At 44.0% G+C, this 15,622-nt stretch overlaps 1 protein-coding gene across 1 annotated transcript; it reads left to right on the top strand.

Moving 5' to 3' along the window:
* The first annotated feature begins 3,551 nt into the window (after positions 1 to 3,551).
* On the top strand, positions 3,552 to 5,589 carry Ubqln3 (ubiquilin 3). Its single transcript, XM_021653175.2, is given in 2 exon segments — positions 3,552 to 4,475; positions 4,477 to 5,589. Coding segments are annotated over 2 exon segments (2,037 nt in total).
* Positions 5,590 to 15,622: the final 10,033 nt, after the last annotated feature.

The raw sequence follows: 15,622 nt of genomic DNA, 5'->3' as shown, positions 1-15,622 counted from the left end.
GTTGTTGTTGAGACAGGGACTTTTGATGTAGACCAAGACGGCCCTCAACCTGTGACAGTCCATTTGCCTCTGCTGCCTGAGTGCTGGAATTACTTGTGAACATCACCATATTTATTTTGCCTTTCTCCTCCACCCCCACACGAAATCAACATGTATTTGATGTCTTTGTTTTACCTACAGATACACGAACACATGCATTGTATGCTTCTTGATAATCACAGTTGCTTATGTAATGATCAAGTGTTAGAGAACAAACATGTGTAAGCTAGGATGTGGCTACACAGTTAGATAGAGATACCTCGTGGCACAGGGATAGGCCACATGCAGTGGGAGAGACTTATGAAGCAAAGGGAAACATATAGCCCTAAATATTTAGCCATGGTGATATTTAGTCATGTTTCTCAAAGCCATATTTAAGTTGAAAGAAGGGTAAAGATAGGTCCTGAAAGATCCAGGTGGGAGGATTTAAAATGTAAACGAGATGCTGGCATTTATAATGGAGCCTCTTGAATGGAGCCTAGTTCCATGATTACGAGAATTAGACTGGGACTTGTCTTCCCTTATCAACCAGAGGTACAGTACTGCCATCTTTGCTGCAGATTCCCATCGTTTTCAACCCACTACTCCACGGAACACTGTGCCTACACAGCTTTGTTTTTGGGACAGACTCTTTTTCTTTTTAAATGTATACTTTTAAACTTTTTTATTGTTTTATTTATCTACGTCCCGAGCGCAGCTTCCCTCCTCCTTCCCAGTCCCTCCCTCCTATCTCCCTTCCCTGCATCCACACCCACCCCCTCTGCTTCTCAGAAAAGGGGGGGGCCCTCCCATGGATATCAACCAGACTTGGCATATCAAGTTGCAGAAAGACTAGGAGCATCTTCTATTGTGGCCAGACAAGGCCCAGTTAGGAGAAAGGGATCCAAAGTTAGGAAATGTAGTCAGAGACAGCCCCTGCTCCTGCTTAAGGAGTCCCACATGAGGACCCAGCTGTAGCACTGTTACTGATGGCCTAGGTCTGTCCCATGCATGCTCTCTGCTTGGTGGTTCAGTCTCTATGAGCCTCTGTGGACCCAAGTTCATTCATTCTGTAGGTGTTCTTGTAGTATCCTTGATCCCCCTGGCTCCTTCAATTCTTCCTCCCCCCTCTTCCACAGTATTCTCCAAGCTTCACTTAATGTTTGGCTGTGGATCACGTATTCAAACAGTTGCCTCAAATTGACTGTCATCAGCATGTGTAAAGGGGGCAGGAACACAAAGTTTCCACCACTTCTAGTGAGACTCTTTGTAGACCCTGCTTCACCACTACAGCTTACCAAAAACGTTTAAGAAAAATTATAGCTCTACTCCATTTTGTCTTAGTTTATATAACAGTGATAGATAGATAGACAGATAGATACAGAGACAGACAGACAGATAGAAATGAGCCTTTGTATGTAGCCAAGGCTAGCCTAGAACTTGTGGCCCTCTGGCCTCTGCCTCCGGAAGGTGCTGTAAAATGGCTTCTGGCCATTGTTCTCATGAACTCATTGCAGCTGCAGTTACCTACACAAGAGCTGTGCAAGATTAAGCCAACAAGATCAATCAATGTGCCAGCAGGCTGTACCAAGTGGACTTAACAGGTTATAAAAAACCAAACCAACACAAACCAGAACACACAAACAAAAAGCAACCAAAAGAGAGTACACAAGGGTGGAAGGGGGATGAGAGTTGTCTGTGGACACTACACCTCCCCCTGACCCTAGACCCAAGGCCCTCTTTATACTCTTTTTTTTTTTTTTTTACTTTTACCATTGTTTGAAAGAATGATCTCGGTCTTCCACTCCTATCCCCTCAGCTGTGTTGAGTTGTCTGAGGGGAATGGGAGGGGAAATTATGGGTAGATACGATCACTGTATAAATGCATGAAATTTTCAAAGAAAAAGAGATAATTCTGTAGTCAATCGTAAATTTAGTGTTGGTTACTCTTTCACTTTGACAGTGGCCCTTGATCTTTCTTTCTTCTTTGTCCCTTCTTTAAATTATAATATACCAAATTTTCACATGTTGTATGAGTCAGTGTTTTTCTGTCTGTCCCTTTTATGTGCTAACTAGATACAGTCAGAACCTTTAGTATTTTTTCATCTTACTATGTTTTTTTATATATTGAGTAGTTAGTCTTTTATTTTTATTTTTTATTTTTTTGGTTTTTTTGAGACAGGGTTTCTCTGTGTAGCCTTGGCTGCCCTGGACTCACTTTGAAGGCCAGGCTGGCCCTGAACTTGCAGAGATCTGCCTGCCTCTGCCTCCTGAGCACTGGGATTAAAGGTGTGTGCCACCACCGTCCAGCTGAGTAGCTAGTCAGTCTATATTTCAAATAATCTAAACACCGCTATACTCTAGACTTGTAATATTTAACTACTTTGCCATATTTATATATATTAGATAAAATAAATATATCATATTAATAAGATCTAAATTTCATATGATTTTCTTCATGTAGTTTCTTTATATGGCCATTCCTCTGTACAAGAAAAAAATCATCAGATTAAAAAATTTCCAGCTGGGCACGCTGGAGCATGCCTTTAGTCCCAGCACTTAGGAGGCTAAGGCAGGTGAATCTCTGTGAGTTCAAGGCCAGCCTAGTCTATAAAGCAAGTCTAGGACAGCCAAGGCTATCACACAGAGAAACTGTGTCTTGAAACAAACAAACAAATATAAAAAATTTCTAGTCATTTTCGACTCTTCTATCATACTCCTTACTCTATCAACAAACATTTTGAAAATATGTAAAAATTATATATTCTGGTCAACATTGGATATTGAATATAGAGAAAAAAGAATGAAGATTCCAGAAAGAAGTCTACGAGTCTGGGCAGCCCAATTCAGTTCTTAATTGAGGAACTACATGTTTCTAGGAAACTTTTTAGGGACCCAACTCTACTCCAAGTCTCCGTCCACCACGTATGTTTGTATGGAGCCTCTGTTCTGGGCCTCCATCCACCACGTATGTGTTGTATGGAGGAGGGCTGTTGGCCTGAGAAGGAATTGCTAGCCCAGGGTCCTCATTTTTAATATGTAATTGAAATAAAGGTGATAGAAGTTAAGCGGGGAGTTGGGTTTTCCAGGGATTCTGATCACCTTGGAGTCCCCAGTGCCCACGGTGTGAGGCTGTGATGTCAGTGCTGAGGTCACAGAGGTGACCTGATGGAATGGGTTCCAACCCAGAAGGCCTACAGGGTGGCTGTGCAGCAAGATGAGGGCGGTTTGGAGCCCTGCCTAAGAGAAAGGACGGGGCCACAGCAGACTGGTGTGTATCCCCCCACCTGGGCCCTTTTCCTGCTCCTCATTCGTTTACATCATCTGCAGACCATTTCCCTGGGTCCTGAGTGTTTCCCCACTGAGCAGCACATTTCAATTCCATAATTTCCTCAAAGCATCCCTTTCCAAGTGGCCTAATGGTCTATTCTATGTGGACACTACACCTCCCCCTGACCCTAGACCCAAGGCCCTCTTTATACTCTTTTTTTTTTTTTTTTTTTTTTTTTTTACTTTTACCATTGTTTGAAAGAATGATCTCGGTCTTCCACTCCTATCCCCTCAGCTGTGTCCCCACAGACCTGGGCCTCCTGCTGCCCACCATGGCCAAAAGTGGAGAGGCTCTACCACAGGGCAGCCCAGCGCCAGCCCAGGATTCCCACCTCATCCGGGTGACCGTGAAGACACCCAAGGACAAGGAGGATTTCTCAGTTGTAGACACGTGCACCATCCGGCAGCTGAAGGAAGAGATATCGCACCGCTTTAAGGCACATCCAAATCAACTGGTTCTAATCTTTGCTGGAAAGATCCTCAAGGATCCTGACTCGCTGGCACAGTGTGGGGTGCGAGATGGCCTCACAGTTCACCTGGTCATTAAGATGCAGCGTCGGACCACAGGCACTGAGTGTCCAGCTCCACCAGCCTCTACTCCAGGCCCGAATCCTGGCGTTCTCCCGCAGTCAAGCTCTGTGTATCCTGTGGACGGGTCTCCTTTCAGTTTAGGCGTCCTCACAGGCCTCAGTGGGCTTGGTCTGACCTCAGGTGGCTTCCCCGACCAGCCAGGATCACTAATGTGGCAGCACATCTCAGTGCCTGAACTTGTTGCTCAGCTCGCCGATGACCCCTTCATCCAGGGTCTGCTGTCCAACACCGGCCTAGTGCGCCAGCTGGTTCTCGACAATCCTCACATGCAGCAGCTGATCCAGCAGAACCCTGAGATCGGTCATATTCTCAACAACCCTGAGATCATGCGGCAGACGATGGAGTTTCTGCGGAACCCGTCCATGATGCAGGAGATGATGCGCAGCCAGGACCGCGCACTCAGCAATCTGGAGAGCATCCCTGGCGGCTACAATGTGCTTCGTACCATGTACACAGACATTATGGACCCCATGCTTAACGCAGTGCAGGAGCAGTTCGGAGGCAATCCTTTTGCTGCTGCTGCTACTGCTAGTACCCGCCACCACCAGCAGCCAGCCATCAAGGACAGAGAATTGTGACCCTCTTCCTAACCCCTGGACCACCACATATGGGGTCTCAGGTGGCAGACAAGGAAGGCAGCCTGGGGACCAGGATGCATCTGAGAGTAGAAGTAGGCTTCCAAGCTTTCTGGGTAACATAGGACTCTTCGATTATCTCCAACAGTTACACGAGACTTCCCAGTCCCTGGGACCTTATGTGCAGGGTACTACTGTGCCAACTTCGAGCCCAAGCCAGGAAGCACCACTACCAGCAAATAGAGTACCTCCAACTTTACCCTCATCCCACAAAGCTGGGTCAGGCCAGCCTCTCCCCAAAGAGTCAGTAGCAATCAAGGGAAAGTCCTCCTGCCCAGCTTTCTTGAGACACTCGTCAGAGAACAGTGCTGGACAAGGGGGAAGCCTGCACGATGCAGGGAAGGGCTCTCCTGGCCAGAGCACTAACCTGCCCACTCTTCCCTCTCAGATCGGAGATTCTGCCAACAGATCCCCCGTTGTTCCTACACCATCTTCCCTTCTGTCAGCCACTCCCGGAGGCCCAGAATCTCCTTGGCTGCCTCTCACGGGTTACCCAAGACTTCTGAGGCAAGCTGGCACAAATCAAGTCCCTCGAATGCAGAATGAGATACACCAGCAGCTACCACTGCTGTTGCACCTTCAAGGAGCCATGGCAAATCCCCGTGTCACGCAAGCCTTGCTGCAGATTGAGCAGGGTCTGCAGATCCTGGCTACTGAAGCACCTCGTCTCCTACTCTGGTTCATGCCCTGCCTAGCAGGGTTGAGTGGAGTAGCGGGAGGTACAGAATCTAGAGAAGGGGCTGTTACTTCAGAGGATCCCCGCCCAGCCCCAGCTCCTCAGGTCTCCTCGGCACAGGGTTCTGCAGAGCTAGGTTTCCATTCCACCCCCTTCCTCCAAGTGTTGCAGGCCTTAGCTAGCACCAACCCCCAGCAGCTACAACTGGAGGCTCACTTCCGGGTGCAGCTGGAGCAGCTTCGGGCTATGGGCTTTCTGAATCTTGAAGCTAACCTTCAGGCCCTCATTGCTACGGGGGGTGACGTAGATGCTGCTGTGGAGAAACTGAGGAAGTCTTAGGAGCTCTAGTTATCCGGACCATATCTTTTCCTTTGTGCCTTTCCCCCATGTCTTATTACCCTAGTTCTCCTATTCCTGAATACAGCTGCACTATGAACCAAATTACTATGATGTTCTTTACTGTGGAGACAATGTTCTGGAGTCAATGAGGAAGACGACAAGCCAGAAACAGGGTGGGGATTCTGTGTGACCCAACTGTGCCTGCCACTCTCCTACCAGGGGCCCTCGACTGTGTGTACCTATCTCGAGATGCAATTACACCAAACCTCTAGTGCAGCTCTTGCCTGAGTCTGATTCTTGTGGGCTCCTAGAAGAGGCATGGGGCAGGACACGAGGGGGCCGGTGGTCAGGGCTGCTTCTCTGGAGGGCTTAGAAAGCTAAATGGTTAGAGGCTGGAGGAGCCAAACACTTGGGATGAGAGGAAACGTTGCTGCCACGCTTTGAAGCAGGAGGCCCTGGATTTCCTGGCGTCTTGGAAGTTTTTCAGATTTTTTTGCAGATTTAGGAATTGCTATCATACACTCTGTTTATGATGTACTTTATTACCTACCTGGCTAGAGAAAGGACACAGTTTCTTGTTATACTTAAAGCTGTCTCACAGACTTAAAATTAATCTCTGAGTGGGTAAGAGCTACAGCAGCAGGAATGCACTCTTATAATTTAAATTCTGCAACCTCACCCGTTTTTTATTATTATTTCTTACAGATTCAGAGAGTGATATTTATTCCTCCTCTCCTCCTCCTCCTCCCCTTCCATTCTTCCTCCTCTTCTTTCCTTTTAAAGATTCATTGTGTGTGTGTGTGTTCTGTGAACATATGTATACAGTGTATGTCCTGGTGCCAATATAGGGGCCGAAGAAGACGTCGGATTCCACGCAACTGGATTTAGAAGCAGTTGGGAGCCACCTCATGTGGGTTCTGGGAACTGAACTCAGGCCCTCTGCAAGAGAAGCAGTAAGTACCTTAAACCACCAGGAGAGTTGGATTCTTAAATTTTCTAGCTCATATGAAGTGGCTGACCTGTGCTTAGCATCTAGGTATTAGGAATTCAAACTGAGAAAAACAGACACAACTCTACTCTCATTGGGTTATGGTATCCTGGCAACAGTTGTTCAAACAAAATATGTTTTATTCATGGTTATAATCTATGATAAGTTCAGAAGAAAATGATGACGGGACTAGGGAGATGGCTCAGTGTATAAAAACTTGTTAGGATCCAGGTTCAAATCCTGAAAAGCCACATAAAAGCTGGATTTGTAGCATGAGTGTCTATAAGCCCAGCAGTTCTTCTGGAAGCTGTGAGGTGAGGTAAGTCACCTTTCAGATGCTCATGGCTTGCTGGTTTGGTGTACACAGCTGAGAAACAGCAGTGGAGACTCTGAAACTAGGTGGTAGATGGGACCTTACACTCCAGGTTGCCCTCTGGTCACAGTAGTGCTTGGGTGCTTGCACATGCATGCCTATGCACACACACACACACACACACACACACACGCACACACACACACACACACACGCACACACACACTCTGAACACGCAGAAGAAAACAGGTGAAGATCTGTGAAACTGCATGAGCAGGCTTATTACTAGTCTGGTCTGGAGAGGCATGGAAGCCACTCAAGGAGAAGACTTGAAAAGTTTTCAGAGTGAAGCAGGTCAACTTTTGAAGGGGGAGGAAGGGCTTCCCCTGCAGAAGGAGTATCATACAGAAACACCGTAGTAAGAGGGACTTAAAACACAGACTCAAACAAGAGTATCGTTCCCATCACCTGTGTATGTCTAGGTTACAACCCGTAGGTGATCAGGCGGGCCGTGACTTTGAGTACCCACCCATACCCATGAATGTGTGCATAACTGCGTATTTGAAGAAAGGCATAAACTGTGCATACCCTATGTACAGCTGTGCATGTGTATGTACTAAATATGGTCCACGAAGTCAGAGTTTTCACACAGAGTAGCAATACACACAAAACCATCCATGCTCTAGTGCGGCCAGGCAAGGGAAGAAGTCTCCAGGGAGTTATCTCTCTGGGAAAACTGGCTGCAGTGTGTATGTACCTGTCAGGGACTCTGTGCAGCGGCCTTTCAAATCCAGTCTTTCCTTCCCCTTCCATAACCATCCAAATCTCAGAGCAGTGAGGCCAGCGACCAGCATGCGGTGGGAAGATGAGACCAACCTGGAGGGACCATTTCCTACAACTCAGGAGGGCATGTTTGCAGGGGGTGTCTGCAGCAGACGATGTCTGCTACAACACCTCTTTTCTACCTTTGGAAGGCCAAGGAAGAAAATAACCTTCATACAAAAAAATTTCTTGAGGTTGGAGAAATAGCTCACCGTTTAAGTATGCTTTTGCAGAGGACCCAAGTTTGGTTTTCAGAATCCTTGGTAGTGTGGGTGGTTCACAACCACCTGTAACTCAGCTCTCGGGGTCTGATGCCGGACTCCAAGGGCACCCATCTTTCCATGTACACAGACCCATACACCTACACAAAAATAAATCTTAATTTCTTTATGTTCATCTGGGTGAGAGGAATCCTGAAGCTCCTCAGAAAGGCAGAGACCACCAGTTGGGATGAGTTTTAAAGTCTTGGCTAGGAGAGTGCTTAGTGAATTGTTTTCTTATGATAGCTTCTGCACCTGTTTCTGATAACATGTAGTCACTGCATAATAACAGAGTCCAGGGAGATATTTCCATCCTGAATACCATACACATGCATCAAATCCAACCTCCTGTTTTCCCTCCTTCCTATTCCCTTCCCAGTCTTATTTCTACTTTATGTTCAAATTGATTGGGCATCAAACCTAAGGCCTCACACAGGCCAGGAAGGCACTCTTTTTTTTAAATTTTTATTTGACTTTTATTAATTACACTTTATTCATTTTGTATTCCCCCATAAGCCCCTCCCTCCTCCCCTCCCAGTCCCACCCTTCCTCCCCTTTCTACATGCATGCCATGCCCCTCCCCAAGTCCACTGATAGGGGAGGTCCTCCTCTCCTTCTTTCTGATCTTTAGTATATCAGTTCTCATCAGAAGTGGCTGCATTGTCAGGGTTCTAGGTTATCTCCATGAGTAGTCCTTGGTTGGAGTATGAGTCTCTGGGAAGTTCCCTGTGTTCAAATTTTCTTGTTCTGTTGCTCTCCTTGTGGAGTTCCTGTCCTCTCCAGCTCTTACTATTTCCCACTTCTTACATAAAATTCCATTCACTCTGCCTGTCAGTTGGCCATCAGGCTCAGCATCTGCTTTCACAGTCTACATGGCAGAGGCTTTCAGAGGCCCTCTGTAGCAGGTTCCTAGGTTGTTTCCTGTTTTCTTCTTCTTCTGATGTCCATCCTCTTTGCCTTTCAGGATGGGGATTGAACATTTTAGTTAGGGTCCTCTCTTTTGCTTAGTATGGTTAGATGTACAGATTTTAGTGGGTTTATTCTGTTGTATGTTTATATGAGTGAGTATATACCGTGTGTGTCTTTTTGCTTCTGCGACAACTCACTCAGGATGATCCTTTCCAGGTCCCACCATTTACCTGCAAATTTCATGATTTCCTTATTTTTCATTGCTGACTAATACTCCGTTGTATAGATGTACCACAGTTTCTGCATCCATTCTTCAGTTGAGGGGCATCTGGGCTGTTTCCAGCTTCTGGCTATTACAAATAAAGCTGCTACAAACATGGTTGAGCAAACGTCCTTTTTGTGCCTCTTTTGGGTATATGCCTAGGAGTGGTATGGCTGGATCTTGAGGAAGCACTATTCCTAGTTGTCTGAGAAAACACCAGATTGATTTCCAGAGTGGTTGTACAAGTTTACATTCCCACCAGCAGTGCAGAAGGGTTCCTCTTTCTCCACAACCTCTCCAGCATGTGTTGTCACTTGAGTTTTCGATCTTGGCCATTCTGATGGATGTAAGGTGAAATCTCAGGGTTGTTTTGATTTGCATTTCCCTAATGGCTAATGAGGTTGAACATTTCTTTAAGTGCTTCTCTGCCATTCGATATTCCTCTACAGAGAATTCTCTGTTTAGCTCTGTTCCCCATTTTTTAAGTGGATTACTTGGTTCGCTGCTTTTCAGCTTCTTTAGTTCTTTATATATACTGGATATGAGTCCTCTGTCAGATAAAGGGTTGGTGATGATTCTTTCCCAATCTGTAGGCAGTCGCTTTGTTTTGATGACTGTGTCCTTTGCTTTACAGAAGCTTTTCAGTTTCATGAGGTCCCATTTATTGATTGTTGCTCTTAGAGCCTGTGCTATTGGTGTTCTGTTGAGGAAGTTTTCCCCTGTACCAATGAGTTCTAGGGTATTCCCCACTTTTTTTTTTCTAGCCGATTTAATGTGTCTGGTTTTATGTTGAGGTCTTTGATCCACTTGGACTTCAGTTTTGTGCAGGGTGATAAGTATGGATCTATTTTCATTTTTCTACATGTACACATCCAGTTGGACCAGCACCATTTGTTGAAGATGCTATCTTTTTTCCATTGTATGGTTTTGGCATCTTTGTCAAAAATTAGGTGTCCATAAGTGTGTGGGTTTATTTCTGGGTCTTCTGTTCGGTTCCATTGATCCATCATTCTGTTTCTATGCCAGTACCATGCAGTTTTTATAACTGTTGCTCTATAGTACAGCTTGAGATCAGGGATGGAGATACCTCCAGATGATCTGTTGTTGTACAGGATCGTTTTGGAGATTCTGGGTTTTTTGTTTCTCCATACGAAGTTGAGAATTTTTCTTTCCAGGTCTGTAAAGAATTGTGTTGGTAATTTGATGGGCATTGCATTGACTCTGTAGATTGCTTTTGGTAAGATGGCCATTTTTACTATGTTAGTCTTGCCAAGCCATGAGCATGGAAGATCTTTCCATCTTCTCATATCTTCTGCTAATTCTTTCTTCAGAGACTTGAAATTTTTTTCATACAAGTCTTTGACTTGCTTGGTTAGGGTTACACCAAGGTACTTTATGTCATTTGTGGCTATTGTGAAGGGTGTTGTTTCTCTAATTTATTTCTCAGCCCTTTTGTCTTTTGTATACAGGAGTGCTACTGATTTTTTTGAGTTAATTTTGTATCCGGCCACTTTGCTGAAGGTGTTTATCAGCTGTAGGAGTTCTCTGGTAGAGTTTTTGGGGTCACTCATGTATACTATCATATCATCTGGAAATAGTGATAATTTGACTTCTTTCTTTCTCATCTGTATCCCCTTGATCTCCTTCAACTGTCTTATTGCTCTAGCAAGGACTTCCAGCACTATGTTGAAGAGATATGGGGAGAGTGGGCAGCCTTGTCTTGTCCCTGATTTCAGTGGGATTGATTTAAGTTTCTCTCCGTTCAGTTTGATGTTGGCTATAGGCTTGCTGTATATCGCCTTTACTATGTTTAGATGTGTGCCTTGTATCCCTGATCTCTCCAATACTTTAAACATGAAGGAAGGCACTCTTTATAAGTGGGTCAGGTTCCCAGTCCTCCTGACTGTCTTAACCCTTATGAGAGAGAACCTAGAGCCCTTGCTTTTTCTGTATTTACTTTATTTCAAATAACAATGTTCTTTACCATCATGTATTTCATTACAAATGACAGGGGTTTATTCTTTTTATGGCCAAATAATACTCCATGGTGCACATATACCAGATTTCTTCTTTAATTTTCTCTTATAAATTACAGTTTATTCACTTTGCATCCCAGCTGTAGTCCCTTCCCTTGGCCCCTCCCACTCCTACCCTCCCTCCCTCTTCTCTTCCCATGCCCCCTCCTAGTCCACTGATAGGGGCAGACCTCCTCCCCTTCCATCTGACTCTGGTCTATCAGGTCTCATCAGGACTGGCTGCATTGTCTTCCTCTGTGGTCTGGTAATGCTGTTCCCCTCTCAGGGGGAGGTGATCAAAGAGCCAGTCACTGAGTTCATGTCACACAGCCCCTTTTCCTCTTACTAGGCCACTCACTTGAACACTGAGCTGCCATTGGCTACATCTGTACAGGGAATCTAGATTATCTCCATGGAAGGTCCTTGGTTGGAGTATCAGTCTCAGAAAAGACCCCTGTGCCCAGATTTCTTGGTTCTGTTGCTCTTGTGGAGCTCCTGTTCCTTCCAGGTCTTTCATCTTCCCTTTCTTTTATTCCCTGATTTTGCCCAAAGTTTGGCTGTGAGTCTGCTTTAATACCCTCCTGGATAGAATCTTTCAGAGGCCCTCTGTGGTAGGCTCCTGTCCTGTTCCCTGTTTTCTCCCATTTGCCTTTCTGAATGAGGATTGATCATCTCATCCAGGGTCCTCCTTCTTGCTTAGCTTCTTTAGGTGTACGGATTTTAGTATGTTTATCCTATATCATATATCTAATATCCACTTATAAGTGAGTATATGCCATGTGTATCTTTCTGCTTCTGGGATACCTCACACAGGATGATCTTTTCTAGTTCCCATCATCTGCCTGCAAATTTCATGATTTCCTTGTTTTTAATTGCTGAGTAGTATTCCATTGTGTAAATGGGTAATTTCTGTATCCATTCCTTAACTGAGGGTCATCTGGGTTGTTTCCAGATTTTGGCTTTATGAATAAAGCTGCTATGAACATGATTGACTAAATGTCCTTGTTGTATACTTGAGCATATTTTGGATATTTGCCTAGGATTAGTATAGCTGGATCTTGAGGTAGCACTATGCCTAATTTTCTTAGAAAATGCCAGATTGATTTCCAGACTGGTTATACAAGTTTACAGTCCCACCAGCAATGGAGGAGGGTTATCTTTTCTCCACATCCTCTCCAAGAATATGTTGTCACTTGAGTTTTTGATTTTAGTCATTCTGATGGGTGTAAGGTGAAATCTCAGGGTTGTTTTGATTTGCATTTCACTGGTGACTAAGGACATTAAATATTTATTTGTTTCTCTACCATTTGATATTCCTCTATTGAGAATTCTCTCTTTAGCTCTATACCCCATTTTTAAGTGGATTACTTGATTTGTTGGTTTTTAACTTATTGAGTTTTTTATATATTCTGGATATTAGCCCTCTTATTCCAGACTTCTTTATTGATCGATCCAGGCTCTTGCATATATTAGCATTTGGGATAGTCCTGTAATGAACACTGGCCTGCAAGTCTCTCTTTGATGTACTGAGTCCATTTCTGCTGGATGTATATCCAGAAGCAGCATTGCTGAGTCATAGAATAATTTATTAAGTTTTTGAGTATCTGCCACCTATTGTCTATAATTGTTGCGCACTTTACCATACCCCTGACTTCTGTGAGCCCTCGAGAGTTGATTGGAATCTACCCAGCACCACAGTGGTGTACCCACCAAACAGACTGTCCTGGGACAGAGAAGCTTGCTGCCTTCCATCCAGCAGCTCAGATGAGGTCTGACTCTTATAGGTTGATGTTACTGAAAGTGCATGTCTGCTGGGGCTTCCCATGTACTGTTCCTGCCCTGAGTCCAAGCAATGGTCCAAGATGAAATACCTAGGCCTTGGCAAGACAGGGTGTGGGGTCACACGGGTGGAGAAGAAAAGGCAGACTCAGCTGTCATTATACTGGGCCTAGTATCTGGCTCCTTCCAAATGATACCTTTTTCTTTATCAAGAGATTTACTACAAACCAACCAAACAAACAAACAAATAAAAAAGGCCACAGTGATTAAATATTTATCTCCTTGATCCCGGACAAGGAATTGAGCATCACTTTAGGAAAGAGATTTTAAGAGCCTGGATGTAGGAAATCTCACAAGACCCCATCCCTATACGAAGGACTGCAGGCAATTAACGGATGCTGAAAGGGAGGATCAGTCTTTTCTAGGAGTGAGCTTCCTGTTAGGTCATCTAACCCTAAGAATCAGCCATCAACACATGTACATGTGAGCAGCTCTGAATGGACTCAGAAGCTTGCATTATAAAGATATATATATATATATATATATATATATATATATATATATATATAACATATATATATTATACACAGGGATATATGTGAATATGTATTCATATAATATAGCAGTCATGAAGTTGAGAAGAACTGGGGGAGGCACAGAAGGAGTAGATGGGGAGGAGGAGGGGTAGAAAAGATGCAATGGCGCTACTCAAGTGTCTCCTGTTGCATCAGCTAGATACTGCCTGCCTCTTTGTTAAGGCACCTTGTGGCACCTTACGTGCAACTTGAAGGATGGTATGTGGCCTCTTTGTGCCTCTACTATCTTTCCAAAAGCCATTTTATAAAAATCTTAGGTATTTTAATATTTAAATATATATATTTGTGAAAGATACTTTTATAACAGACTTTTTTTTTAACTTTGAAATTCCTGTATTCCCGTTTTTAAGAGTAAACTAAAGCTTTTCCAGGCTTAGGAAGTATCTTTTTTCAGAGCCGTGATAGGAAAGTCAGAATGAGGTAATAGGTCAAAGAATTCAGTGATAGGAAAAAAGATGTCTGGGGAGGGGAGAAAATTTAAAGGCAAAAACAGTTACTTTGATGTAACAAATTAACCTTTAAAAATAAAGTTGTGGTTTTGCTTCTGTGATTTCCTATTTGCTGCTACAGTAGCTCACTATTTTAGAGGGTAATATATAAATCTGGCCTCATTTAAAAACTGGGGCTCTTTCTAATACAAGCAGCCTAGAAAGAGACTGCACCAGTCTGCCCGACAGTGGCCGAGTGTCCCGTGTAGCTGATGCATGCTTTAATACTTGCCTGTAGCTGGCAGCACGGAGCTCAGGAAAGCTTCCTGCCCTGCCAGTTAGAGCACTGTGACTCTTGGGGAACTGGCATCCGTGAAACAGGCCAAAGAGGGCACTGCTGAGGAGAAACTGTGAATTCAGTTACATGAATGGGTGTTTCCATAGCCTCTACCCCTCTCCTAGAACAGTACTGCTCTCTCCAGCTGTGCCAGTCCCCACTTCACCAGCTTTGTCCAGTTGTTGTCATCACATTCACAGTATCGCTTTACTTGGTGACAGTGGCCATAGCTAAATTACTTGGCATGTTTGACTTTCTACAATAACAAAAATGGTCTTAAATTTTGTTTTGTTTGATTTCCTAAAAAAATGTATACAGTGTCATAACTTCACGTTTTATATACCAGTATCTGGCTCTTAGTATTTGACAGAAACCATGGTTCTTGGTGATTACATACATATATCTATATTTGTGGCTTTTTTGTAAACTAAGTGCCCTTTCAACGTCACAATCATTTTTAGAGTTATTGTAATCAACGTGAATATCCTGTTTTCTCAAATCTGTTCTGAGCCTAGTGTTTGCTTTGCGAACATGTGTATTGTATATACTCTGTGCAGTTACACTGTACTGAGAGAGTAGCTTGTTTGATATGAGAAAAGTGTGTATTGAGTACCTTTTTGCTAGCCTGAGTGCTTAATCTTTTTTAAAAAAGGTTTAAACTTTTTTTTTAATCTTTAAACTGGCCTTTATTAATGGTCACAAATAAAGTTGCAGTTAGAAGGGATAGACAGGAAAAAATTAGTCTTGAGTGTCTTTGGATAGAAACATGAGACGAAGGTTGGTTTTTGTTTTACTTCATTAAAATATCTTACTGATGTTTTATGAAAAAAAAAAAAACAAAAAACAAAACAAAACACTGCCCACACTGAAGGACTATTTTAAGAATCAGACCCACAGAGCTTGGAACGGACCTGGAGGACTTCAGTGGGCGACAGCCATGCACCAATCGAGTACAAGCAGAAAAACTCTAACATCTAGAAAAAATTGCCATTTATGAAGGAAGCGTGGCATGAGATTTTAGACGGACACAGGTGCAAAGAGAAGCTTTCTGATATTGCTTTGAGGTGGGGGTCTCACTGGGTAGCCGAGATGGCTTCGCACGTGCAGGAGAGCCCCTGCCTCAGCCTCCCGAGCACTGGGATTACTGATTGTTAGCAGCCACAGCTGCCTGCATTGATTCATCTCCTCTTTTTCCTTTTAGGGTTGATTTTATGTTTTATTTTAAAAATACAAGAATGCGGCATTTCCATTATTCCCACCTGCACTTTTCTCCATGTTCCCTTGAGCCCGTTCAGCATCACAGCTGCTTCTTTATAATTACACC

This window comes from Meriones unguiculatus, chromosome 14, assembly GCF_030254825.1.
Source record: "Meriones unguiculatus strain TT.TT164.6M chromosome 14, Bangor_MerUng_6.1, whole genome shotgun sequence".
In the NCBI taxonomy this organism is placed as follows: domain Eukaryota; kingdom Metazoa; phylum Chordata; class Mammalia; order Rodentia; family Muridae; genus Meriones; species Meriones unguiculatus.
This window is presented reverse-complemented; position numbering and strand designations above follow the sequence as displayed.